The sequence below is a fragment of the Palaemon carinicauda genome, chromosome 31, assembly GCF_036898095.1.
Source record: "Palaemon carinicauda isolate YSFRI2023 chromosome 31, ASM3689809v2, whole genome shotgun sequence".
Lineage (NCBI taxonomy): Eukaryota > Metazoa > Arthropoda > Malacostraca > Decapoda > Palaemonidae > Palaemon > Palaemon carinicauda.
The window spans coordinates 15125351-15152484 of NC_090755.1; the positions used below are offsets into that span (position 1 = coordinate 15125351).

At 34.9% G+C, this 27134-nt stretch overlaps 1 protein-coding gene across 1 annotated transcript; it reads left to right on the plus strand.

Annotated features, from left to right (window-relative positions):
* The first annotated feature begins 487 nt into the window (after positions 1-487).
* LOC137625054 (high affinity cGMP-specific 3',5'-cyclic phosphodiesterase 9A-like) lies at positions 488-27134 on the plus strand. The gene is made up of 14 exons (XM_068355988.1): positions 488-1086; positions 6032-6180; positions 7407-7444; positions 12020-12163; positions 14293-14452; positions 15063-15156; positions 16733-16807; positions 16940-17026; positions 17582-17769; positions 19028-19184; positions 22602-22736; positions 23148-23231; positions 25743-25883; positions 26054-27134. Exons 1-14 carry the CDS (start codon positions 1000-1002, stop codon positions 26162-26164), a joined length of 1650 nt encoding a protein of 549 aa, XP_068212089.1. The 5' UTR covers positions 488-999; the 3' UTR covers positions 26165-27134.

Sequence of the window (27134 nt, forward strand, 5' to 3'; positions counted from 1 at the left end):
TTTTTCCCTACATCCTGCTTTTCCAACTAGGAGTGTAGCTTAGCTAGTAATAATAATAATAATAATAATAATAATAATAATAATAATAATAATAATAATAATAATAAATGGGAAGGTTGTGATTTATTACTCACTAAAACGAGTGTAATTCATTTAGTTACCATCATTAATATTATCATCACTATAACGGCAATCACATTTTCTAAACTGTATCGATCCAAGGTCTATACTAAAATCCGTTTGACCATGTATCGACGAACATTGATTCTCCGCTTTCTTCTTCCAATAGTCCCCCCCCCCCCCCAAAGAGGAAGCCATCCTTGTCATTGGTTGTTGGAGGTCACGTTAGTTCCGAGTTGCAGCGCCTCTGATTGGACGTTGAAAGCTTGCAAGCCAACCAATCAAAGCCACTGTAAGCTATGACGTCAGAACGAGACTAGGGAATCTACAGCATCCAGGCTCAGTTATAATTTTGAGCCCGATAGAAACATCACTCAGCCTTTAGAAAAATGGTTGTTCTGCATAATAAGCAGCGTAGGGTTAAATGATAGGTTATTCAACAGACGAGGCCGATGAGCATAAAAAGAACTTTCAAACACCAAGCCATTTAACAAGTCTTAGACAGATAGAAAGTTCAAGAATCTTTACGAATGGTTTCAACACGCCAAATGTCTTTGACCTAAATTGTAGAGTACCTAGAATAAGGTACCAACTCACAATCTGCATAAAAGTTGAAATACTTGTCCAAATCGACATGGACGAAAATAATCATAAAAATAATGTTTAGCATTCGATTGTAAAAAAAACAAAAAAACTTTTAAACACATTTCCCTACAGCTGTTCATTTTTCAAAAACCCCCTTCATTACCATCATCACGGCAGAGATGTTAAGGGCAGGCCGCAGTAGAAGCGAGAGGACGACGAACTCCTGAAGACGACGTCCAAGGAACCCTGAAGCCTTTTCGACCCTCAGGATCAAGAATCGTTCACCTACGTAGGATGGGAAACGGGGTCGTCAAAAGAGACACAAACTACAAGAACAAAACCATCTACATTAAACTTTTGAACACCAGTAACATCCAGAAGGTGAGGAGGAGTCCTAGAGTTCATTTTCCTTGCAAATTAGTTTCCAATTAATTTGATTTTTTTTCATTCTATTTCAATTATATTGTATTTTTACAAATATGCAATTAACTTGAGTACTTTGTTTTATTGTTCTTAAATTGAATCACTAACTACCTCCAGATACGAGCGTCATATATATATATATATATATATATATATATATATATATATATATATATATATATATATATATATATATATATATATATATATATATATATATATATATATATATACACACACACACACACACATATATACATATATATTTATATATATATATATATATATATATATATATATATATATATATATATATATATATATATATATATATATATATATATATGCTGTGTGTACATATGGGAAAAGTTTGTCTTATAAAAAGTGATACACGAATTTGACTTTTAAAACTGCCTTTTTGATAAGAAATAACTCTCAGTCCGATAACAAAAGGAAGAAATAATTTCGAGAGTTAATAAATGAAATATGAGAAGCCTTCATAAAAGACGAATTCTCAAATTCACTCATTTAGTAAATTGAATATACATGAGGAGCAGTAACTGCACATAAGTCCTATGGCCATAGTCAGTCGGAAACATCTGTGGCAGTCATCACTAAGTTAGAGCATCCGTCTTACGTTATCCAATGAAGAAAAATGATTGCAACTGAAAGATACCATTTTCCAAGGATTGTAAACGACTCATACTTGATAGCATGGTGGGGTATAATTTTCAAAACATAGCCTTAGTCTATCAAAGATGTCTTTTGGGTTTCCTTAAGCATTATAAAAAGTAAATGCTAAGGCTATAACACCCTTTCAATTCTAAGGTTTTACGTCTCTAAAGTGATGTCCCATTCATGCCGATACAGTACCAAACCCAACTGTTCTCCTTCATTACAACAATCATTAGAATAGTGTCTGAATAACTTTCTCAGTACCTAAGCGACAGGAAGTAAATAAAAATTCAACAAACAAAATCTAATAGGCATCAACTGTAGCGTCACTCCGCTTTCTTACAAAACAGTCTAGAGCAAGATTATGCTCTCATTTATTTCTTTCCTCAAGGGAGATCTTTATTATCAATATGCAGTCATAATAATTTACAGTGTTTTTATTTGCTGTCACACCAGTAAGACTGACAATAACCAGTAGCGCGCAATATCTGCTGTCTTCTTGTTGAAGCAGATTGTGTTGGCCCTTCCGGCCGACACGGCTTCTGGCAATATTGCAGTCAATAAAATCTGCGGTCTTACATTCAATCCTTATTATATCCTAATTAACTCTTTATATATTCACACTTATTCATCAAGTTTACGGTATTTATGCTTTGTCTCATTACTGTTTCAAATCACCTCTCAATTATTACCGACCCACTTCATTGAAGTCCCATTTACAGTCTCTGAGGTTAAGATTCATCTCCGCCTTCTTCTATTCCGAGACTTTGACAAAGCAGATATCAACCAAGTTCATCTTAAAATAATCCGTAATTTCTCTTCCAGACACATACGCATTAAATTACCGTGTTACTTTTCATGTTCAATGCCATTCCAAATCCTTCCGGCTTTTCTTGATACAGTCGGATACTATAGTCTCCGTACTACAGCAATAATTTGGATTCTGTCATTATGTCCTGGCTCATAAATAAACATTAAACGGTCGTTATGTCTGAATGTACTTCAAGGCGATTATATTCTTTTATCTTTACTATCGTCCTTATTTAAAGATTGGAATAGTTTTTACACAGATAGCCTGATCTGTCATTATTATGTTACTGTTCTTAAGATATTTTATTTTTCCTTTTTTCCTTTCCTCACTGGGCTATTTTCCCTGTTGGAGCCCCTGGGCTTATAGCATCTTGTTTTTCCTACTAGGGTTGTAGCTTAGCAAGTAGTAGTAGTAATAATAATAATAATAATAATAATAATAATAATAATAAATCAAGTCCTCATAAAAATAGAACACAGGTGAGAAATGGAAAGAAAAAAGTAGTAACAGATGATTATACAACAATAGATAAATATTTACAAAGCCTAATAACAACATGAGTAAAATGGCAATAACTCATGGTGCTTTGAAACAGAATGGTAGCCTCTGAAACTCAGAAGGATCATCATCAATAACACAGCCAAGATAGGCCGGTCTAGTTGAAGTTTTCTGGAATCGTGACATCATCCCTGCCAAGAGAATCGCTCTGCATCTTTATAGTAAATGGAATAAGAGACCTCTGGTGATGGGCATTGTAATATAGTAACACCTCAACATAATTTGAATGCAGACTCCTTGCTAAGCTAATAACAATAATTAGTTTTTGTTTTTATTATTATTATTATTATTATTATTATTATTATTATTATTATAAGCTAAGCTAAAACCCCAGTTGGAAAGGCAACATACTACAAGCATAAGGGCTCTAATAGGGAAAAATACCCCAGTGAAGAAAGGAAATAAGTAAACTACATAAGTAAAGAACAATCAGAATAATATATTTTAAGAACAGCAACATTAATTAAATCTTTCATATATAAACTATAAGAGCTTAAAAAAAAATAACAAGAGGAAGAGAAATAAGATAGAATAGTGAGCCCAAGTTACCAAATTACCATTTCTTCGGATATGACGTACAGTTTTGTACTGATGTCCATACCTACTGTAACGCTAGCTTTCAGTATTTAATAAATCAATATACTATGGTGGAAACAGCTTTCTAATCCAAATTCTTATGGCATACGTTCTTTTGGCAACCCAAACGTGGCTGGAATCAAATATCTACTTTTCGTATGCAAAGAAGAAGAAGAAGAGGTGGTTACTGTTTTCAGTAGAACTCTTCCTACGATAATGAAAGACAAAGACAATTTTCGCTTGTGAAAAGGAGTCTGGTCATACTCAATTGGTTGAATCAAAATTTGTCTGGCGTCGGCGTCAATGACCTTAGATGTCAGGATGCCAGAAAACCTCAAATCAATCAATCAATTTGTCTGGCGTCGTGTCATTACAAAGGTTATAAAAAGCAATTCCTCAAAATTCTATGGATCCACGAAAAATGTACCCAGACGGATCAAAACCTTGGGAGAAGACCAACCTTTAAAATTCCTCATTAGACAACACCCGTAAGCCTATGATTCAGTTCAGAATGCATTTGGTCTTTGTGACTCCTTGTCAGATAATCGCTTGAATCTAAAGCGTTGGTGAAATGACTGGGAGACCAATATTTCTGGATTATTATTGTTGTTGTTGTTGTTGTTGTTAGATTGCCCTAACACAAGGTTGGAACATGGGCTCTTGGGAAAACAATATGAAAGTGATTTTCTGGATGAATGTGGGCTATGAGAACCACCGCTGGGTCCGCAGAGCTGGTTTGGGATCACGTTACTGCCATTAGGCATGACTAATTACTATTGTCAATTCTTTTTAGTGGGGCAGATTTGCACCGACTCGCAGGGGTGCCCTTTTAGCTCGGAAAAGTGTCCTGATCGCTGATTGGTTGGACAAGATAATTCTAACCAATCAGATAGCAGAAATTTTTTCCGAGCTAAAAGGGCACCGCTGTGAGTCAGTGCAAATGCGCCTTATTAAGAAAAATTGATTATAGAACTGTGAAAAGGATAGGTCACCTTTAGTTACAAAGGTGTTGATCACGTCGAGTTTAGAACGTGGTGACAAAAGAGGTGTCAATTTATAGACAATGGTATTTTCTTAACAACTCGATATTTCAGATTATCCATATACTGTATATATTGTCAACTTTAGCATTTTAAGATTTCAACACAAGCCATAATCATACCAGTAACTTATCCTACCATCAAACCTGAGTTGCCACTGCATGATTGATTTTGTGGACAGACAAATGAAACTCCATCGTTAGTAACTAACACACACACACACACACACACACACACACACACACACAATGTATGAGGCCTGTAACATCACAAGACATCACACACGTCTCGAACTGTCCACCTAACCTCACCAGGACTCCTCGCTCCTGAGGCGCATTTGCACTAACTCGCAGCGGTGCCCTTTTAGCTCGGAAAAGTTTCCTGCTCTCTGATTTGTTAGAAGTATCTTGTCCAGCCAATCAGCGATCAGGAAACTCTTCCGAGCTAAAAGGGCACCCCTGCGAGTCGGTGCAAATCTGCCTCACTAAAAAGAATCGACTATAGTACAGCACATGAACATACGCTAGTGGGGTCTAAGCTATGTCAGGCAGGGCAGCCAATCGGCCTACAGTCTACCCCAAAGCCAAATCAAAGTCCTTCAAAAGAAGGTAACCATGCCTAGCCAATACAAATGGGAAAAACACGTTAATAAAAGAAGTTATATACAGCAACGTATGATCTCAATTTTTATTCTTACCCTAACCAGTTTCTGGTTATAGATACAGTAGCTCACTCGATTAGGCTACAGATATTAGAAACTTCAGCTGAAATTTGAAGTTTGATGCGGGCAACATTGGATCACAATGAGGCCACATAGTCCAAATAGTGAGCCAAAGAAGTATTTGTTACCATAAGAAAATTAACTGAAATATTACAGCACAATATAGGTATTGACTACTGAAAATAAACTGCAAAGAACAGTGACATTGCCCTAGAAAGCAAGACAATGCTCTAGAAACTGACCTTATATACATATGATGAGCGCCCAATCCCAAGCTAGAACCAGGGAGGGCCAAAATATGACTGCTGATGGCTCAGCAGGTTGACCTATAAGCTCCTCCAAACCCCCATCCTTAACTCACAAGAAGGGTAAGGTTGCAGACACGAAAGGAACTAACGAATTTAAACGGGACTCTAATCCCAGTCTGGCGATCACCAGATAGAGACGTTACCAATAGGCCACAACAATGCTTTACTCATATCCATTCTTTGTCCTGATATTTGCTATCTCTGTCTCAATCAGGTTATCTTCAACGGAGGCTGCAGTAGTCGGGACCTGCAGGACCAGCTTTCGTCGGTTTGCGGCCTACCGAGGGGCACTCCGGTTCTCCTGAAGGACCGCCATGGCGCCCACATCACCGTCTCCCCAGCTATGTCCTCCAACATCATACAGTAGGAACTCACATTCTTATTTATTATATCATGGATATTGCATTTATTATCTAGTACTCTGACTTTGGAGAGGGTGCGTTCTCAATAAACTCCAGAGAAATAGTTTTATTCTTCTTTAAAATTACAACTACTAACGGTCGTTCGTATCATATTTTTTGCGTCACATTATTCTTCTGGAATAAAAAGTAACTAGAAACAATAATCTGGAACCCAGTAAAAATCTTCAGATTTGTAAATACAAAAAGCCAATGGGACAGCCAATGTACAACTTTTTTTTTTTTTTGGCCAGATTTTTTTTTTTTTTGCCAGAAATAATTAGTCTGGATTCATTCCCAAAAAAAGCGACAGGCTGTCACTCTATAGATAATCTTTTGGTATCTTGTTTTTTCATTTTCCAATGCAGCTGATGAGTCATTCCGCTAAGGTTAACACTGGCACAGAGGCTCACATGAATATCAAGTGACTAAGAGTTTAACCTCATCCCAAAAACCAAAGCTTTGAGTTCCATCAAACTTTCGTTGTAAAGAAGGCTCTAATATCCGTTTCAAGATCCCAAGAGATATAGGGTTTTACAGTTTGAAAACTGGAGCAAGGCGAGGTTGGAGTAGTTGAACAACTACATATCTTCTCTCGGAGTTTATTTATTTCCTTTCCTCACTGGGTTATTTTCCCTGTTGAAGACCTTGGGCTTATAGCAACCTGCTTTTCCAACTAGGGTTGTAGCTTAAACTAATAATAATAATAATAATAATAATAATTGAAAGTACAAACAAATAGCTTAGGTTTAGAAAATTGTATACTAATGTCAACAAAATCCGGCTATAAATACACATCACGAGGAAACCTTCATAAAGACAATTCTCTTGACATTTCACTACAAAACTCAAATTATAAGAGTCACATATTTTCAAGTTTCTAAACAAATTCTTCAAAGAAGCAATGAGAGTTCAGTAACAACATTCAGTATAGTCAATTCTTTTTAGTGAGGCAGATTTGCACCGACTCGCACGGGTGCCCTTTTAGCTTGGAAAAGTTTCCTGATCGCTGATTGGTTGGACAAGATCATTATAACCAATCAGATAGCAGGAAACCTTTCCGAGCTAAAAGGGCACCGCTGCGAGTCAGTGTAAATGCGCCTTATTAAAAAAAATGAGTATAGTCATTCACATTGCATCAGTTCAGCATAAACGATAAATAAAATAATTGTTTTTTTTTTCATATTTCAGAGAACCCTTTGTAGTCGACACTCACACCTACCAGCAAAGTGAGTCACCTTTTGATTAAAGAGTATCACGTGTTAAGAAATCAAATCCATGCTTTGATATCTCGATGTGATGTAATGTTTGATGTGGATCGATTGTTCAGTGTTATGCAACCTTAGACATAGTATAGTTTCAATTCTATTTCTTAGTCACCATTACTATATTAATGTTACCTAAAACCTTAATGCTCACTATATCCTTTTATTTCTTTTTATATAATCTAACAGTCTCTCTTGCTCATTCTTTTCCCTTTTAAATTTCCGGAATGTTTAACCCTCGAATCCCGTTGCCGTAGTTTTCACTAGTGCCAAAAAAAAACTTAAAAGAAAAAGTAAAATTTAATATTTATTTCCAAAGACACTATGCCCAGCTACAAAGGGTTAGAGGCTTTCCTATGATTACCAGCCAGCGGTGCCACGTATCCCATCCTGGATTTATTCAGTTCGTCTTTAATCGAAGATCGCTGAAAACACGAGAAGATATGGCAACGTTATCGATAGAAAAAGTCACATCTTCCTAATATGACAGTAAAGAGATGAATTAGCGTAAGATAAATAAGGGAAAAGTTCGTAATCTCAACCCTTAGTAACTGGACCGCAGTGTTAAGTGATTTTTTATGTAAACTGAGACCCATTCTGACGCATTCTTTCCCTCTGGTTGCTTTGTGTTGCAGAGGTGTCCTCAACCATAAATCGAGTAAGGCATCGAGCCTCTTCTAAACACAACTCAGGCATGTACTGATGCTATACCATTGGTCTTCTTTACCCCCCTTCACTTCCCTGTAGATTAAATGTATTCACTAAGTTAGTTCTTAGCAGCACCTGTGCAAATCGCAATGACGCCTTACTGCTACATGCTACACAACGCTTAGCAATTGTCATGTTGAACAGGCTGACATAAGTTTTTATAGTTTATATACGACATATCTGTTTTGACGTAGTTACTGTTTTTAGAATAATTTATTGTTAATTTGTTCTCATCATTTATTTATTTCCTTATTTCCTTTCCTCACTGGGCTATTTTCCATATTAAAGCCCTTGGGCTTATAGTATCTTGCTTTTCCAACTAGGGTTGTAGCTTTGCTAATAATAATAATAATAATAATAATAATAATAATAATAATAATAATAATAATAATAATAATACAACATTTAAGGTATCTCGGAGCCCAGATTTAACTTCTTCATTTTACAAATGCCCTGTACTTAAACCTGTGGAACGCAAAGATCCTATTTAAGATAACTATGATTTGAATAAGAGGATTCTTGTATATCTACATGCATTATTCAAAATTTGACTAGAAGAGCATTTAAATTTGCGTCACCCGTTTCAAGTCGTTGCAAGATCTACCTGCGAAGTGCAGGGTGGTCAAACTATTTGGTGTTATCGCCATCTACGCTGTCTCCAAAGATATTTAATCTCTCTTGATTTTCTTCTGCGCCTTCAACATAAATAGTCGTTAATTCAGTAAAGAATAAGAATGACTATAAAATCAAAATGCATTCAATCACGCAGAGCGTTGTAATTTCCTTTATAACCAAATACATTTCATGCTACAATTACACGCAGACAGTAAGTTCTTGCTACTATTTTGTGGTAGGGAAATCAAGTTATATTGAATAAGTACCTATTGCTCTTTAGTGGTGAAAATGGATTCAGCACAAAACCTTCTGATTTTGTAACAAGGGTATCTATTCACATTCAGCGCGGCGCTTCTATCTACGACATTAACAAAAACTCCATAATTTCATAAAACTGTCATCGACGGCCAAAGTTAAAACAACTTCAGGTAGCTAAAAAAAATTTCTCCATATAAGATTACATCACTATCAGCGGCTATCAACACTGTATTTCCACTAACATAACAATATCAAGACGGTACTTCCACTGTTATAATTTGTGTTGGAAGGAGTAATTGCATGTAATTGTTTCACTGAGATTGAGTTAGTACATGAAAAGTGTTCGAGTTTGCTCGAGTCAGTGCATGCTACTAATTTCCCTGAGACTTTAGTTAGTGCATGTTGCTGGTTTCACTAAGCTCATTACTGCATTCTACTTATTTTTCTCAGGTTTAGTCAATCAGTACATATGCAACTCATTTCTTTCAATGAGCTTCAGATAAAAGTATGCTTCTTGCTTCACCTAGTTTACGTTGATACATCCGAGGTCCGAGTATTGCACGCTATTTATCTAATTAAGTTTTCTTTAGTACATCAAGTTTAGGTTCGCGCATGTTACTTGTTTAACTGAGTTTAGGCTAGTACATGATAATAATTGTTAGGCCGAGTTTACGTTAGTGCATGCTACTTATTTTACTAAGTTTACGCGAGTACATGCTATTTATTTCACTGAGTTTACAATAGCTGCAGTACATGCAAATTGTTACACTGAGTTTAGGTTAGTAAATGCAACCTGATTCACCGAATTTACCTCGGAGCTTGCAATTGGTTTCACAAAATTTGAGATTGCACATGTTAATCGTTTTAGCGAACTACAAAATATTTAAAGCATTGAGAAGGTCGGATTTTATATTGAATTGGATTGGATTTATGAATTTGGGCTAGATTGCCGGCGCTAGGGCCTGTAAGGTCATTCAGCCCCAAATTGCAACATGATGAAAACACTGCAGTTAGGCCTACTCTATGGAGTTTAAATTAGAAGAAAATAGGCAGTAAGATGTAAGAGAGGAAGAAAGAATAGAGGTAAAGTAGAAGCATATAGAGCAAGTGCAGCTGCGGTAGGGACCAACGGAAAGGAGTAAAGACCCTTAAATAATGCTTACTCTGCACAAATACCTTTAGCACCTCCGGGGCCGATTTTATATTGCACGGTCCTAAAGATCCATTTACTGTAAAATTGGGAACGAATTCCCTTATTGGCGTTTTGGATAATAATACTTGAGCATTTAAGTCATTCCACTTTGCCCTTGTTTATTTGATATTTTCTTTTTTCACCTGCTTCTACCAAAGCATTTATTTGTCATTATTTTCGGCTATATTTTACGATAAGTCCTTTGATTTAGAGCACTTTTCTCTTCTCATTCTGTTATATAGAAAGTTCGTTCGGTTGATAAACATGTTTTTTTTCCAGAAGGTATACTGCACTATATGAATAATAAATAATGTATATTATATAGCTGGGTCATCTAGGAGTGTCCTTTCATGGAGAGAGGAAACCATGGTGGATATACCTGGATGGTTAAGAACCCACTTTCTATAATTTAGTATATGCTGTTTCTTGGTGGGAAAAGTTTTTAATACCACCCGAAATAAAGAGCAAATGGCTCACTTGTATCATTAGAAAATTCTCTCTCTCTCTCTCTCTCTCTCTCTCTCTCTCTCTCTCTCTCTCTCTCTCTCTCTCTCTCTCTCTCTCTCTCTCTCGTTTTTATTTTTGTAAGGCCTACGTAATTGAACTTGTTAATACCGCAACTGCAATCATATGATTTTCTTTGCCTAATTCAAAATAAAATTTTACAGCGAAATAATGCAATTCACTCATTAGAAACGAAAATGTTTATGGATTTTTAGAATTCGTAAATATCATAAAAACAAGACATTTGAACTTTAATATCTCGAAAACAGCCCCCAACCTGGTCGATCGCCACATAAATTAGAAATCAACGTAAAATAATTATTTAACAAAGTTGCATGAAATTTTGTTTCCCATACGGTAGCAATCACACCTCCTACCACTGGACTATATGCATTCGGTGCCGGTTTAGTAAGTGGCCTACCTTTTTTATTCTGGTTTAGTATGTGGCCTACCTGGCTTGTTAGGTTAGGTTAGGTTAGGCCACATACTAAAACAGATAGAATTTCGTAGGCCATATTCGAAAGGTATGCCACATACTAAACCGGCACCATGAATTCTATGAATGATTCTGATAACTATAAACTTTACGATCCCTGAAGCCAGGAAGTTTCTTTTACTGTATGTTGTAGTTTATAACCAGTATTTATTACACGTAATTACTCAATGAGAATTTTCAATTATTACCACCATACCATTATTAAGATAATTTCAAGTGAGGAAGAAGTAAAAGGATAGGATAATGAAACATCAACATTAACATGATGACGTCATTATTATCCATATCCAAATTGTGCCAAAAAAAAAATCCGCTTAAACAAAGCCCAAAGGTTATTAGTATAAAAATTCAAGTTAAAGTGAAGGTAAACCAAATGAAGTAAAATTAAATAAGGTTGAAAGTAAATATATTGAGCAAATTGTACCCTACGTGTTTCATACACTCATACACTGCAATGCTGTCTTTTTTTATAATACAAGTTACGTTTACTCAACATATAACGAGCTTATATACAAGCAATTGAGAGCAAATGAGATACAAAAATTCAAACAATATGAAACATGCGATGATAAGCTTAAACAGATTTTCTATCATAAGTTCACGAGAGCGCAAGAGATAGAATAGAAAAAGCAATAGCAATACAGTGTATACACGTGCAGTACAAAATAAACGAATAAATATACATCATGAAAAAGATTAACTACGCTATTTCTTCCACGTCATCTTTGAATCTGCTGATCACATTTGTATCTGTAACTTTCTGAAGTTCTGGGACCCGGAGGCGAGCGGGACGAGACCATCACCAACACGGTGGCGGAAGTGGCGGCCCAGCTCCAGAAGGTCTTCCGCATCGAGGAACTGAAGGCCGACTTCGGGACGCGAATCTCGTCGTTGGAGAAGAGGCTGGAAAGTAAGTGTTACGTCTGCATCCCAATTTTACTTTTCAATTGCACTGTATCGATCCCACTCTATTGTGTATAGAAACCCCTTGTAACGCATTATCATTGCTAACGTACCTATATTTTTCACTGATCTTTCACCATAACAATCCAATCTTGAGGACGACAGTGTCGACTCCACTCTATTGTGTATAGAAAACTCTTATAACGCATTATCTAACGTACCTAAATTTCTCACTGAATTTGCACCACAACAATCCAATCTTGAGGCAGTTTCATGTCCAGTGCATATAACACTTCAAAAAGCTGCATTTCCTTTCCATCATGGGTCTATTTAAAGACCGTTTTCCTATCACAGTACACACTAAAACTAGGCGTGATATTCTGGCATTCTCTATAACTATGATACCTATGGGAACTTGACATTTGTGGTCAAAGGTTATTTTATTAAGTATTATATGTTCATAGCTACAAGGAACGATGTCTACTGTATTCAGTGCTCCTGAACAGATTAAAGGTTATAAATTTCCAATTAATACCATGCATTCAAGAGCCTAGGGTTGTCAGTACTACTTAAATTATTGTATAAAACAGAAGTGCAATTATATAAATCATTGTAAGGAATCGGAAATTACTTTATCAAATTTAAACGTGTCATATCAAAGATTTTTATTATATAAGATTATCAACAAAAACTCAAATATATAAAAGTAAATTCAACCCTGTACAATTGGAAATTTTTTGTGCACAAAGCAAAGATTCTCTTCATACTTTCACAGTACAAAATTTGGACGAAAACCGCACCAAAATAAAAGCTTTTACCAGGGACCTAAGCAAAATAAGAAACGTCAGAAACCAATTTTTTTGCGCAACAAAATTTAAACAATAATTGCACTATTATGATGATTTTCCATATGGAACTTGCTCAAGAAAATAATTAGCATGACGAAACCACAAATTATGGCTAATATGAATGATATTCTCCATGCGCCTTCTTAGAATAGATGGAAAATCACCAAGGAACTCAAATACTTAATAATTTTACATTCTGATCACATTTGCTCCAGGATAAAAGATTTTGACTTGTCGATAGCACAGTACAAAAGAAAATTTGTCTTGTAGCCATAATGTTTAAGAACAAAAATTGTGTAAACATTTGCAATAAACTCAATAATCTTCTCCAAGTATCAAAAATACAACATATAAAACTAAATTTGTTAAAAATGAGGTTCAAGTAAACAATTTTCAGTACAATGAAATTTACAATGATAAAGAAACCAATTGACTGTACGAAAATCATATTTTAATTAAGATTCCTATCTGGCAGAAGCAACGTATAAATTCCCGGAAATATTACTTTTATTGATAACACCAAATCTCATATCAAATTTAAGTAAAAAAGAATATATATATATATATATATATATATATATATATATATATATATATATATATATATATATATATATATATATATATATATATATATATATATATATATATATATATATATATATATATTATATATATATATATATATATATATATATATATATATATATATATATATATATATATATATATATATATATATTGATACGATCCACTTTACAATTGCGGGCAACAATGACACAATCCTTATAACAATGTGAAAAATCCAAGGACAAGCTTAAACAGGTTTTTCATTGGAGTTTTTGTGCCTTTGTTGCCCCCAGCTGTTTCTATATAAACTCATTACCTTGTTGAATAAAATAACTTGCATTGACCTCGCCTTTATGTTAGTACCTAACAGTTACTTTGCGGCAATTGGTCAACCCAGGGGTTACCAGAGTAACTTAGCTGTTAGGTACTAACAGAGTGTCCAGGTAAATGCAAGTTACTTTATTCAAAAGGATAAGCTTATATAAAAACAGTTGAGGGCAGCAATGGCACAAAAAATCCAACAATATTAAAAATGCAATGGCAAGCTCAAACAGATTTTTTTCTATTATCAATACATAGAGTGTGACCGATTAAAAAAAAAACAAAAACAAAAAAAAACAATAGCATTACAGTGTATGAAACGGAAATTTTGAGAGCGGCATCATGATTTTTACGAAAATCTCAATGAATATTAACTGTTGAAAAAAATACCATGTAGCATCCATTTCATGTTATACTTATGTTTTCCACCCCTTGACCCCTGCTGGAGACAGCAAGAGGGTTATCGAAATAGAGAAGTTCAAGTACGAGATTGCTGACATCAGAGATGCCTTCCTCACCCACCAGAGGACACGCCACGTTGACTTTGCAAGGTTAAGGTATAGAAGATCTATTATTATTATTATTATTATTATTATTATTATTATTATTATTATTATTATTATTATTATTATTATTATTATTATTATTATTATTATTATTATTGTTGTTGTTGTTGTTATTATTATTATTAGAGTTCACTTGATTTATCTTCCTCTTATTTTTTATGTATTTATAGTTTATATAAGAAAGATTTATTTTGATGATGTTACTATTCATGAAATATTTTATTCTAATTGTTCATTGTGTCTCTTGTAGTTTATTTATTTCCTTACTTGACTGGGCTACTTTCCTTGTTGGAGCCTTTGGGCTTTATAGCATCCAGCTTATTATTATTATTATTATTATTATTATTATCATTATCATTATAATTATTATTATCTTTGTTGCTGTTGTTTTTATAATCATCATTAGTATGATTACACGTCAAATGGATTTAGGGCTCAATATGATCCATTCTACTTTTTGACATATTAGTGACGCTTAATATTTTACATTTGCACGAAAATGTCTCAACCAACATTTCAACTTAAAATGGTAATAGTCAGTCTGTCTGCCTGTCTTTTCTAAGCCATCTTTATACCGACTTATTTTTTTCTCTTTTGCTAGGCCAGCAGTCACGCTGCCAGCCACCTTCTTCTCACCGGGGACCGTGAGGGAACACGTCATCACCCTGCAGAGGGAACCACCTTCATTCACTAAGGTAAGAGACTAAAAGGCTACCGCTAGAGTGTCATTTGGTCCTTTGACTGGCCAGACAGTACTACATTGGATCGTTCTCTCTGGTTACGGTTCACTTTCCCTTTACCCACACATACACCGAACAGTCTGACCTAGTCTTTACACATTCTCCTCTGTCCTCATACACCTGACAACACTGAGATTACCAAACAATTCTTCTTCACCCCAGGGGTTACTGCACTGTAACTGTTCAGTGGACACTTTCCTCTTGGTAAGGGTAGAAGAGACTTTTTAGCTATGGTAAGCAGCTCTTTTAGGAGAAGGACACTCCAAAATCAAACCATTGTTCTTTAGTCTTGGGTAGTGCCATAGCCTCTGTACCATGGTCTTCCACTCTCTTGGGTTAGAGTTTTTTTTGCTTGAGGGTACACTATTCTATCTTATTTCTCGTCCCCATGTTTTGTTACAGTTTTCATTGTTTATATAGGAGATATTTATTTTAAAGTTATTGTTCTTAAAATAGTTTATTTTTCCCTGTTTCATTTCCTCACTCGGCTATTTTCCCTGTTGGAGCCCCTGGCCTTATAGCATTCTGCTTTTCCAACTAGAGTTGTAGCTTCGCTATAACAATAATAACAATAATACACGGTCGAAAGGTTCGACAGACAAATGTTTGATGTGATGTTCGAACGTGTGAACGGGGTATTTGGTTGTCGAACACGTTCGTCGAACGGTTCGAAGAAAGTCAGATCTAGCCTGACTTTTGTGGGCGGGGCTTCATTGTCCATAAATCTTATGCATTTGTGGCTGACTCCACCTTTTCAAACCGTTTGACAAGCAGGGGTGACACCCGGGTTCGACGAAACGTTCGACCGTGTAAACCACGCTAGCAGTTTCAACTAGGATACTTCCCCCCTCGATGATGAACAGACTAACCATAGTCACAAGCTCATTTGCAAGTCACTTAATTTAATATATATGTATATATATATATATATATATATATATATATATATATATATATATATATATATATACAACAGCAAGTGGAATAGGTGAAGAGATTGAAATTCTGTACATTCACGCTATACCTATTTTTCCTTGTTGGAGCCCTTGGATTTATAGCATCCAGCTTTTCCATCCAGGGTCATAGCTTAGCTAGTAGTAGTAGTAGTAGTAGTAGTAGTAGTAGTAGTAGTAGTAGTAGTAGTAGTAGTAGTAGTAATCATAAAGAATCATGTCCTGTTTACCTCACAGTACCAGCTAACAACTGAAACAACAGAGCCTAAAACAACCGTTTGTAGTAGTAGTAGTAGTAGTAGTAGTAGTAGTAGTAGTAAAAAAGAATTATTGTCCAATTTACCACACACTACCAGCTAACAACTGAAATAACAGAGCCTAAAACAACCGGTAGTAGTAGTAGTAGTGGTAATAATAATAATAATAATAATAATAATAATAATAATAATAATAAAACCTCACAGTACCAGCTAACAACAGAGAGCCTAAAACAACCGTTAGTAGTAGTAGTAGTAGTAGTAGTAGTAGTAGTAATAAAAATAATGATAATAAAGAATCACGTCCTATTTACCTCACAGTACCAGCTAACAACTGAAACCACAGAGAGCCTAAAACAACCGTCCTTTGACGTCTGGCAATGGGAACCCAATGAGGTAAACAACATTCTCGGATGGGAAACTTCTTTTCGAAATTTTGGGTGAATAATGTCCATGACTGAAACAATAATGCTGAACTATAAAAAAAAAAAGCACTGAATCAATAACCTTATGGATACAAATCCACAGATGTTGTGTTTGATAGAGCACATGTACAAAGAATTAGGACTCCTCGAAGAATTTTGCATCAGTCCACCAACAATAAGGAATTTTTTGGTAAGTCAACTTCTATTACTTTCTTTAATCTCATTAAATTTTTGAGACAACCAAACTCACTGTCTTCCATTATCAAACGATTTCAGCTTTTCTTTACAAATCCTATTCATCATATGAATCTTGTCTTACTCAAAATTCAGTCGGACTATATTAGAAAATACCATGGTGGTAAATCAGTTTCTACCACGAAGTTTTCGCTCATTTTTATAACGGATTTTCCATTTCGTAATAGTATAATTTTCACCTTTACTAGTATGTATGTAGCCCAAGTGGTTATCTCGTTTTCCCATGTAAATGTTTGCAGATAATCATAAAACAAATTACGAGTAATAATATTAATACTGTTAATATTAATAATGGTAAGGGCTGTTCATTTTCTTTCACAAATATGGTATTCTTGCCAAGGTCCTTTCCATTTTTACACAGACCTTTTCATTCTCTTTTACAAAGCTACCCATTTTTACCATCCATCCTCCTTCATAGGCCGTTTATACTCTCATGGCACATATATTCCTACAGTAATGACCTTCTGTTTCCCTCCCTGCTCACACACAGGTGTCCGTACAGGAAAACTATCGAAACAACCCTTTCCACAACTTCCGTCACTGCTTCTGCGTCACCCAGATGATGTACAGCCTTATCTACCTGTGTCGTCTACCGGAGAAACTCTCGAAGAAGGAGCTGGGCGTCCTCATCACCGCCTGCATCTGTCACGACTTAGATCATCCTGGCTATAACAATTCGTAAGAGTCGCTGTTGTTGTTGTTGTTAGATTGCCCAAACATATGGTTGAAACACGGGCCCTTGCGTTGGCAGCCCGATGTGCCTCTTCGCTCGAGAGAGAGAGAGAAAAAAAAAAAAAAAAACAAAAAAAAAACTATGAAAAAGTTATGTTGGGTGTTTCACCAGTCGAAGAAATGTAGAATTTACAATAATAAATCACTGATTGATTGATTGATCTTTTACAATAAAATGACCTCACAACAATCATGAATGAGAGAGGCCTGTCTGTCAAAATGGTTGGCTTCGCATTACCAGACATCATCTCGGCTTTGATGACAACAATATTTAGGCAAATTCTCTCTCAATGACATTTAATTGATTTCGTTACCAGAAATCTACTTCTAAACTATATAAGCTTTAAATTATGTTTAGCTATACTTTCGAAAACCTCTGAAGGTTATTTAAAGTAAAACTGACGCTAATAAAACATAACATACTCTCAAGTAATACCATGTAGATAATTGTGTGCGTATAAATAACGCGAGATGCATCACAATATACGCATTCTTCTAAACATATTGAAAAATAACGAATCATGTGTTAATTATTTAAGCAAAAAGAATATTTATTGATAGATCTAACTCCCAATATAACAAGAGATCATCGGTGACAAAATTGGATTAAACAAATTATTCTTTGCATTTCAAATGTATACATTTATATCTTGTTTGTGGATTCAACTTTATCTATTTAGTGTTTCTCCAGTAATCTAAGATATTCCTCTAGTTTTCCCGACGCAAAAAAAAAAAAAAAAAAAAAAAAACACCACTCCCTATTTTACGTCTACTTTCTTGGGAAACTAATGGTCATTGAGCTTGCCTGATAATCACCCGACTGGGGTTCGAGTCCCGCTCAAACTCGATAGTTTCTTAAGTTACTGCAACCTCACCATTCTTGTGAGTTAAGAATGGGGCGTTTGAGGGAGCCTACAGGTCTACCTACTGAGTCATCAGCAGCCATTGCCTGGCCCTCCCTGGTCCTAGCTTGGGTGGAGAGAGGGCTTGGGCGCTGATCATCTGTGTATATGGTTGTCTCTAGGTCATTGTCCTACTTGCTAGGGCTATGACACTGTCTCTTGCATCTGCCATTCATGAACGGCCCTTAAACTTTTAAAGAACAATTAGCAGTTTTCTTTATTAGTAACAATGATAATAAAAGTAGTAGTAGGAATTTCGGAAGAGGTCTAAGACTCAGCACCATTTTATTTTTTTTTGCCAGTTATCAAATCAACGCTCGGACTGAACTGGCTGTCAGGTACAACGACGCCTCGCCCCTTGAGAACCACCACTGTGCCGTAGGATTCAGAATACTGGCTAATCCTGAATGCAACATCTTCAGCAGCTTACCAGAGGGCCTCTTCAAAGAGATTCGAGGGGTAGGTGGGATCAAACTTATCGTCATTATTAAATCCTGATATAAATTATGCAACCGAAATATTTAAACATCTGCAATACATAACCGAGAACATGATCTATACTAGAGGAACACTCAGTAAAGCGTACACCTCCGCCACGGCAGCTTAGTTCTTGACCTTTTGCTCGACCTTGATCCTGATCTTTAACCCTAACATGTATCAATTGGCGTGATTTTCATACACTCGAATATGAATCAAGTTTGAATTCTCTGTGATAACGAGGTTCAAACTTATGGCTTATTACGTGAATTAGACATTTTGCTTGACCTTTGACATCGACCTTCCATAATTTAGTCATCTACTGCTTTTTTCATAATAGTTAATACCCGCAAGTTTCATTACTCAACAATTAAAATAGTGGCCAGGAAGCTGTTCACAGACAAACACACACACACACAAACAAACAAACACACAAACAAGGGGTAAAATATAATCTCCTTCTAACTTCATTGACGGAGGTAAAAATGTGACAAATGGTAATAAAACATTCTTTGAAACAAACACTATCCAAACTTCAGTAGGTTCTTCCGAGAACTAAAACATGGAACAATTAAAAAATTTATGAACAAATAAAGATAATTCAAAACGGTTCCGGCGTTAGATACGAAGTTCACATAAACTAGCAAATGTAATTGATCAATAGAAAGGTTCCACCACATCGACTGAATGCAGAATACCCATAGGAGGCCTTCCAGAGATAAATAGAATAGATCAAGGTAATAATCATTTGGAAGCTAAACGATGATAATGACCTCTAACACGTGTTGTATTGCTTTTCACAGGAGCCATCTATCTATCTATCTATCTATCTATATATATATATATATATATACGTCTATCTACTTATATATATATATGTATACAAATATATATATATATATATATATATAAGTATATATATATATATATATATATATGTATATATATGTATATATATATATATATATATGTATATATATATATATATATATATGTATATATGTATATATGTATATATGTATATATATATATATATGTATATATGTATACATATATGTATGTATATATATGTATGTATATATATATAAATATATATATATATATATATATATATGTATATATATATGTATGTATATATATATATATATATATATGTATATATATGTATATATATATTTATAATATATATATATATATATATGTGTGTGTGTGTGTATATGCATACATATATATATAATTTATATATATATATATATATATATAAATTATATATAATTTATATATATATGTATACATATATATATATATATATATATATAAATATATATATATATAAATATATATATATATATATATATATATATACTAATTCAGTAGCGTTCAATGACAACAATTGTGCGAGGTAGCTGTTAGGTAATAACAGGGAGGCGAGATAAATGCAACCGAGCTTATTCAACAAGACAACGAGCTTATATACAGATAGTGGAGGGCAAAAATGACACAAAATTCAAACAGCCAAAACATGCGATATCAAGCTAAAACAAGTTTCTATTATCAGTGCAGGGGAGAACGATAAAAAAAACAATACCGTCAATGTAAATTCGTGTATGAAACACGTACGATACACGATTGTGCCTTACCCTTTAGTGTTGAGTTTAAGTTAATAATGTAAATATTCAGTATCAAGTCCATTATCAGTTTTGTGATTGTAGAGACAGATGTTGAGGCATCGCCATAAAAGGATGACATCGTGTCTCACGCAGGAATATGACACAAATAAAACTGTGACTAACTCTTGGAAAATAACTAAATTTAGATTTAGGAAAATGAAAGCTCTGTACATTCTGAATACAACATCCCAAAGCAAAGGGAAATTTTATCAATTGTATTAAATAAGCAATAACAATACCTAAGATAAAACTTTTGAATAATAGTTATATATATATATATATATAAATTTATATACAGATAAATATATATATATATATATATATATATATATATATATATATATATATAAAAACACACACACACACACACATATATATATATATATATATATATACATGTACATATATATATATATATATATATATACTCTGTATATTAATACATAAATCTTGCCGGAAGTATAAATAAAAGCGGTGTGGTGGACAACGAAAATAGCATTTAGATTTGATCAAGTTTATGGAATTCGGCTATACAACCCAGCGCTGAGGTTTGTGGGACCATTCAGTACCCATGTGCAACTGTTAGAAAACCCTGCAGTTACACAATGAAGTAAAAATTAGAAGGGAATGAATAACAAGATCTGAGAAAGAAAGAAGAATGGAGGTAAAGTAATATTATTATTATTACTAGTTATGCTACAACCCTTGTTGGAAAAGCAAGATGCTACAAACCCAAGGGCCCCAACAGGGAAAATAGCTCGGCGAGGAAAGGAAATAAGGGAATAAAGAAACTACAAGAGAAGTAATGAACAATTAATACAACAATATCTTAAGAACAGTAACAATGTTAAAATATAACTTTCATATATAAACTATAAATTATAAAAGCTGGAAAAAACAAGAGGAAGATAAATAAGATAGAACAGTGTGCTCGAGTGTACCCTCAAGCAAGAGAACTCCAACCCAAGACAGTGGAAGACCAGGGTACAGAGGCTATAGCACTACCCAAGACTAGAGAACAAAGGTTTGATTTTGAGGAGTCCTCCCCCTAGAGGAGCTGCTTAGCTTACTATAACTAAAGAGTCTCTTCTACCATTACCAAGAAAACTGGTACTCATTCGGTAGGGTCCGAAGGGACACAGCAAAGACTCAGAAGTAATACCTAAGTACATCGCATGAGGTCCACAGACGGTACTACACTCCTAGGGGGCACGAACATATCCTGTAACTAAATCCTTTATGGTTCAATTTCTCTAAGACTTGGATATGGCTCAACCACATACTGTATGGCATGAAAGAATTTACCGGCAACTATTGCATCACACCTATGTTACTTCTTTACGGAAAAATTGAAAACTGAGAGTGAATTCCGTTACAAATTTTTAATAATTTTTCTATTCCAAGAACTAATGAAGAGTTTGGGTGACCAACGAAAATTCGTAAGCATTTGCCCTATCTAGTAATATTCTCGTGCTGAAAAATACGTAATTATGGTTTAATGATCCAAAGAATGACATATACAATATTGTTTTCTACGCCTTGACTCAATGGCATTGTTACAATGCCCCTAATTCCTGTTTGAGATTTTCCTAGTAAAACTATTCATACCACTAATAAGCATAAATTTACGGGTAAATATTCTACACATTTCATTGATAAATACTAAGTCCATTGACTGATTTCAGATTATAAAGTATATATTGTTTCTCTTTTTTGTTTCTTATTCCAGGAGATTATTCTCCTGATCTTGGCGACCGACATGGCCCGCCACTCTGAAATCGTCGACGACTTCAAGAAGAAGTTGGAGAACTTCGACTACAAGAACGTCAATCACCTAACAGCGCTCAAAATGATCCTGATCAAGGTGGAAACCGGCAAATCCTTCTATAACTTATTTCTAAACGTTTTTAGTTACCTATCCAGTTGCTTACCTTAGTGCTATTCATTTTCACGTTCTCCTGTTCGTGGGTAAACTCGGGCACACTATTCTAACGTATTTCTCCTCCTCTTGTTTTTTAAGTTTTTATAGTTTATATATGAAAGATCTATTTAAATGTTGTTAATGTTCTTGAAGTATTTCATTTTAATTGTTCGTTAGTTCTCTTATAGTGTATTTATTTCCTCACTAGACTATTTTTCCCTTTGGATCCTTGGACTTACAGCATCCTGCTTTTCAAATTGGGGTTGTAGCTTAGCAAATGATAATAATAATAATAATAATAACGCGTACGTTACTCCCCTAATCTCATCTCGCTTGTTTTGTCCCATTTCTCAGGCCTGTGATATCTCCAATGAAGTTCGTCCTTCGATGGTGGCCGAACCTTGGGTCGACTGTTTGCTCGAGGAATACTTCAACCAGGTAAAATAGATTAAAACAAGGTTCCCTTGTTGAGATACTACCGCTAGAGAATTATGGGGTCTTTTAATTGGCCACACAGTACTACATAGGGTCATTCTCTCTAGTTACGGTTTATTTTCCCCTTGCCTACACACACACACACACCGAATAGTCTGGCCTATTCTTTACAGGTTCTCCTCTGTCCTCATACACCTAATAACAGATTACCAAACAATTCTTGTACACTCAAGGGGTTAGGCTAACTACTGCACGATAATTGTTCAGTAGCCACTTTCCTCTGGTAAGGGTAGAAGAGACTCTTTAGCTATGGTAAGTAGCTCTTCTAGGAGAAGGTAACTCCAAAATCAAACCATTGTTCTCTAGAATTAAGTAGAGCCATAACCTCTATACCATGGTCTTCCGCTGTCTTGGGTTAGATTTTTCTTGCTCCAGGGTACACTTGAGCACACTCTTCTATCTTATTTCTCTTCTTGTTTTGTTTTTATTTTTATGTTGTTACTCTTCTTAAAATATTTTATTTTCCTTTTTTCCTTTCCTCACAGGGCTATTTTCCCTGTTGGAGCCCCTGGGGTTCTAGCATTCTGCTTTTCCAACTAGGGTTGTAGCTTAGCAAGTAATAATAATAATAGTAATAATAAAAGGATTATCGCTAGGCAATAGTTATTCAGCATTTATCCAACGAGTTTAGGAGCAAGAACAATTCAACATTTCCATAGATAGTGTACTTCACTTTTATTATTATTATTATTATTATTATTAAAAGCCAAGCTAAAACCCTAGTTGGAAAATTAAGATGCTACAAGCCCAAGGGCTCCAACAGGGGAAAAAAATGTTTTGTTCGGATTTACTTTCGTTAATGACGATGATGATAATAATAAAATGTTTGAAGCCTCTGTGACAACGAGGTCCAAACTCATGGCTGATTACGTGAATTGGACATTTTGCTTAACCGCGACATTGACATTCCAAAATTCAATCATTTCCAGGTTTTTTTTATATAACAGTTAATCTCTGCAAGTTTCATTACTCTACGAGTAAAATTGTGTCCGAGAAGCTGTTCACAAACAAACACACAAACAGGGGGTAAAACATAACCTCCTTCCAACTTCGTTGGCTGAGGTAATAATAATAATAATAATAATAATAATAATAATAATAATAATGATCATGATGATAATAATAATACACTGTATACAACAACAGCTGTATACAATTTTTCCCTTCGTAAAAGATTGGGAATAACTAAAATTTACAAATTACTGAAAAACTCTTAGCATTTATGAAGTAGAATACTAGTTATAAACAGATACACCTGGCATAGGAAACATTTTTAAAACACCTTTTCATTACTTTTATAATACATACACTAATGCCTGTTATGTAGTGTAGGCTTATGACTGAATTACACGTTTGACAACTGGACCTATCACTACAGAATATATATATATATATATATATATACATATATATATACATATATATATATATATATATATATATATCGGTATTGAGATGTTTTCCTTGTTCAAAATATCTTCAATTTTGAGGGGAAATAGCCTATAATGATTGTTTTCAATCAATCAATCAATCAATATATATATATATATATATATATACATATATATACATACATATATATATATATATATATATACACACAAAGTTTTCATTAATGAGAGAGAGAGAGAGAGAGAGAGAGAGAGAGAGAGAGAGAGGGAGAGAGAGATTGATGTTTTTATAACTGATGGTAATTATTCTACGTACCTTAACAAGTCAAACTAGACAGGAAAACACGGAATCCAATTTCATTAACATATTCGCTTACGCGCAACTCACCTGAAATAGAATTCAATAAATTAGTGAAAGTATGTCTGGGTAAATGATTTCTACATTATAGTCTGCTTATGTAATAAGGTTTATAATTATTCACTAACAATGTTTGATTTGATGTATTCCTTAATGTTTATAAACATTTTCTTCGCACCAGCAGTAAGGTAAACCTGTTTGTACTTGAGTCTTTTTATGCCCATCTTTTGAAGCCTATTGTTAACATCTTTGCCTGGTGATCGCCAGACTAGGGTTCGAGTCCCTCTCAAACTCGTTAGTGCCTTTAGTATGTGCAACCTCACCATCCTATAGGTCTACCTGCTAAGTCCTTAACAGCCATTGCTTGGCCTTCCCTCGTCTGGGTGGAGGGGGGGGGGGCTTAGGTGCCAATCATATGTATATATGGTCGGTCTCTAGGGCATTGTCCTGATAGCTAGGGCAGTGTCACTGTCCCTTGCCTCTGCCATTCATGAGTGGCCTTTAAACCTTTAAATCTGTTATCAAAATATTGTTGAATAAAAAAACAGGAATTTAAATTTTTTTCTTCCTTTGGTGACCTAAAAACCGAACCGTAAATCTATTCTTTTTCTCCATGCGAAGTTCTAAAACCAAGTCCTAATTCCAACACAAGAATCCTGTGGTATTTCTTAGACAAGGAATACGCGTTTCGTTATTTGCTTTCAGGCGGAGACTGAAAAACAGGAGGGTCTCCCTGTGGCACCTTTCATGGACCGAGACAAGGTTACGAAGGCGTCTGCGCAGATAAGCTTCATCAAATTCGTTCTCATCCCTCTCTTCGAGGACATATCACAGGTTTTTCCACAGGTAAAGACTCAAGTGTATTGGCTGGGAGGTACAATGAAAGTGAAAAACTTCCCAACAAAATTAAATCAGAATAGCAAATAAAAATTGCGTGTATAACACATCCAGTAATATTTCCCTTAGTAGATAGAGACAAGTCCAGAAGACAGTTCAATGCCTTTTACCTTTGACAGGTAGAGGAGGCCCTTGTGGTTCCACTCCGCCACGCTAGGGAGCACTACGAACAACTGAAAGAGGCCGAAGAAGACCTGAGACGAATCGCCCAGAGCAAATCCATTACCTAGCCCCGGGGTTTCTCCTCCTGGGATGACCTCAGGGGGCAAAAGAAGTGTCACAGAAGTTTACGTCGAGGCTCCATCCAGCGATGGGCTATGAAGCCCATGATCTTATGATGCACTGCTAGAACACAGCAATGCACTACTCAGGGGGGATTATCAACTCCTCTAACTGATAGGCTTCTGTACTGTACTTGAGACCTTGAGTTTGGGCAGCATCTACGAGTAAGGCCTTAAGCTAAGGTAGCACCTACTGTAGGGGTAAGACCTTGAGTTAGGCAGCACCTAGGCTTAGGGCTAAGACCATGAGACAAGCTAGGTAAGCTAAGAAAAGTTATAGGGATTTAAGTGTAAAAGCCAATTACACAAAAATATATATTTTTTTCATAACTTGAATTTAAAACTATCATCTTACTTTAGCTATTGATACAAGATTAATACCACTGGTTAGTTCGAAGTAGTTTTGAAATCGGAAGAATGGCTTAATATGTTACTTCGAGACAAAAGTTTAACGTGTAATATTCATATTGTTCAAACTGTACTTCGATTACCTTTGTAAGAATTACAATAACGAAAGTTACATTTGTCTGTAGACAAAGAAAATTCATGGTAGTAATTGTGAAACAACCAGTCATAAATCCAAGTGATAATGATATTATGCCATGAATGATTCCTACTTACCATTTTGCTAGTACGTGTGTAACTTCCACCATCGTTATATAAATACACTTTACAATTTTAACTACGTTAATGAAAGCTAATAAAAACGGGATTACAAACTTTTTAAAACTCATTGATTTCAGATAAAACAAAAATTCAAAATGATTTAATCTACGCTTACCTTTCATTATGTTACCTCAATTCGGATACTTCAGGTAAAGTACATTTAATTCTAACCAGAGTGTTATGTGAAAATAGAAGTACAAAGAAAATGAAAAATTGAGTGCTTCAAAATCATTCAAATGGAAGAATTAGGCAA

Bases quoted from the DNA above. Each gene is read 5' to 3' on its own strand.
- LOC137625054 (XM_068355988.1), top strand. From the start codon at position 1,000: ATGGGAAACGGGGTCGTCAAAAGAGACACAAACTACAAGAACAAAACC. The intron at 15,157-16,732 runs GTAAGAGACTAA...TTTACCTCACAG, and splicing joins AACCACCTTCATTCACTAAG to TACCAGCTAACAACTGAAAC. The intron at 17,770-19,027 runs GTAAGAGTCGCT...TTTTTTTGCCAG, and splicing joins CATCCTGGCTATAACAATTC to TTATCAAATCAACGCTCGGA.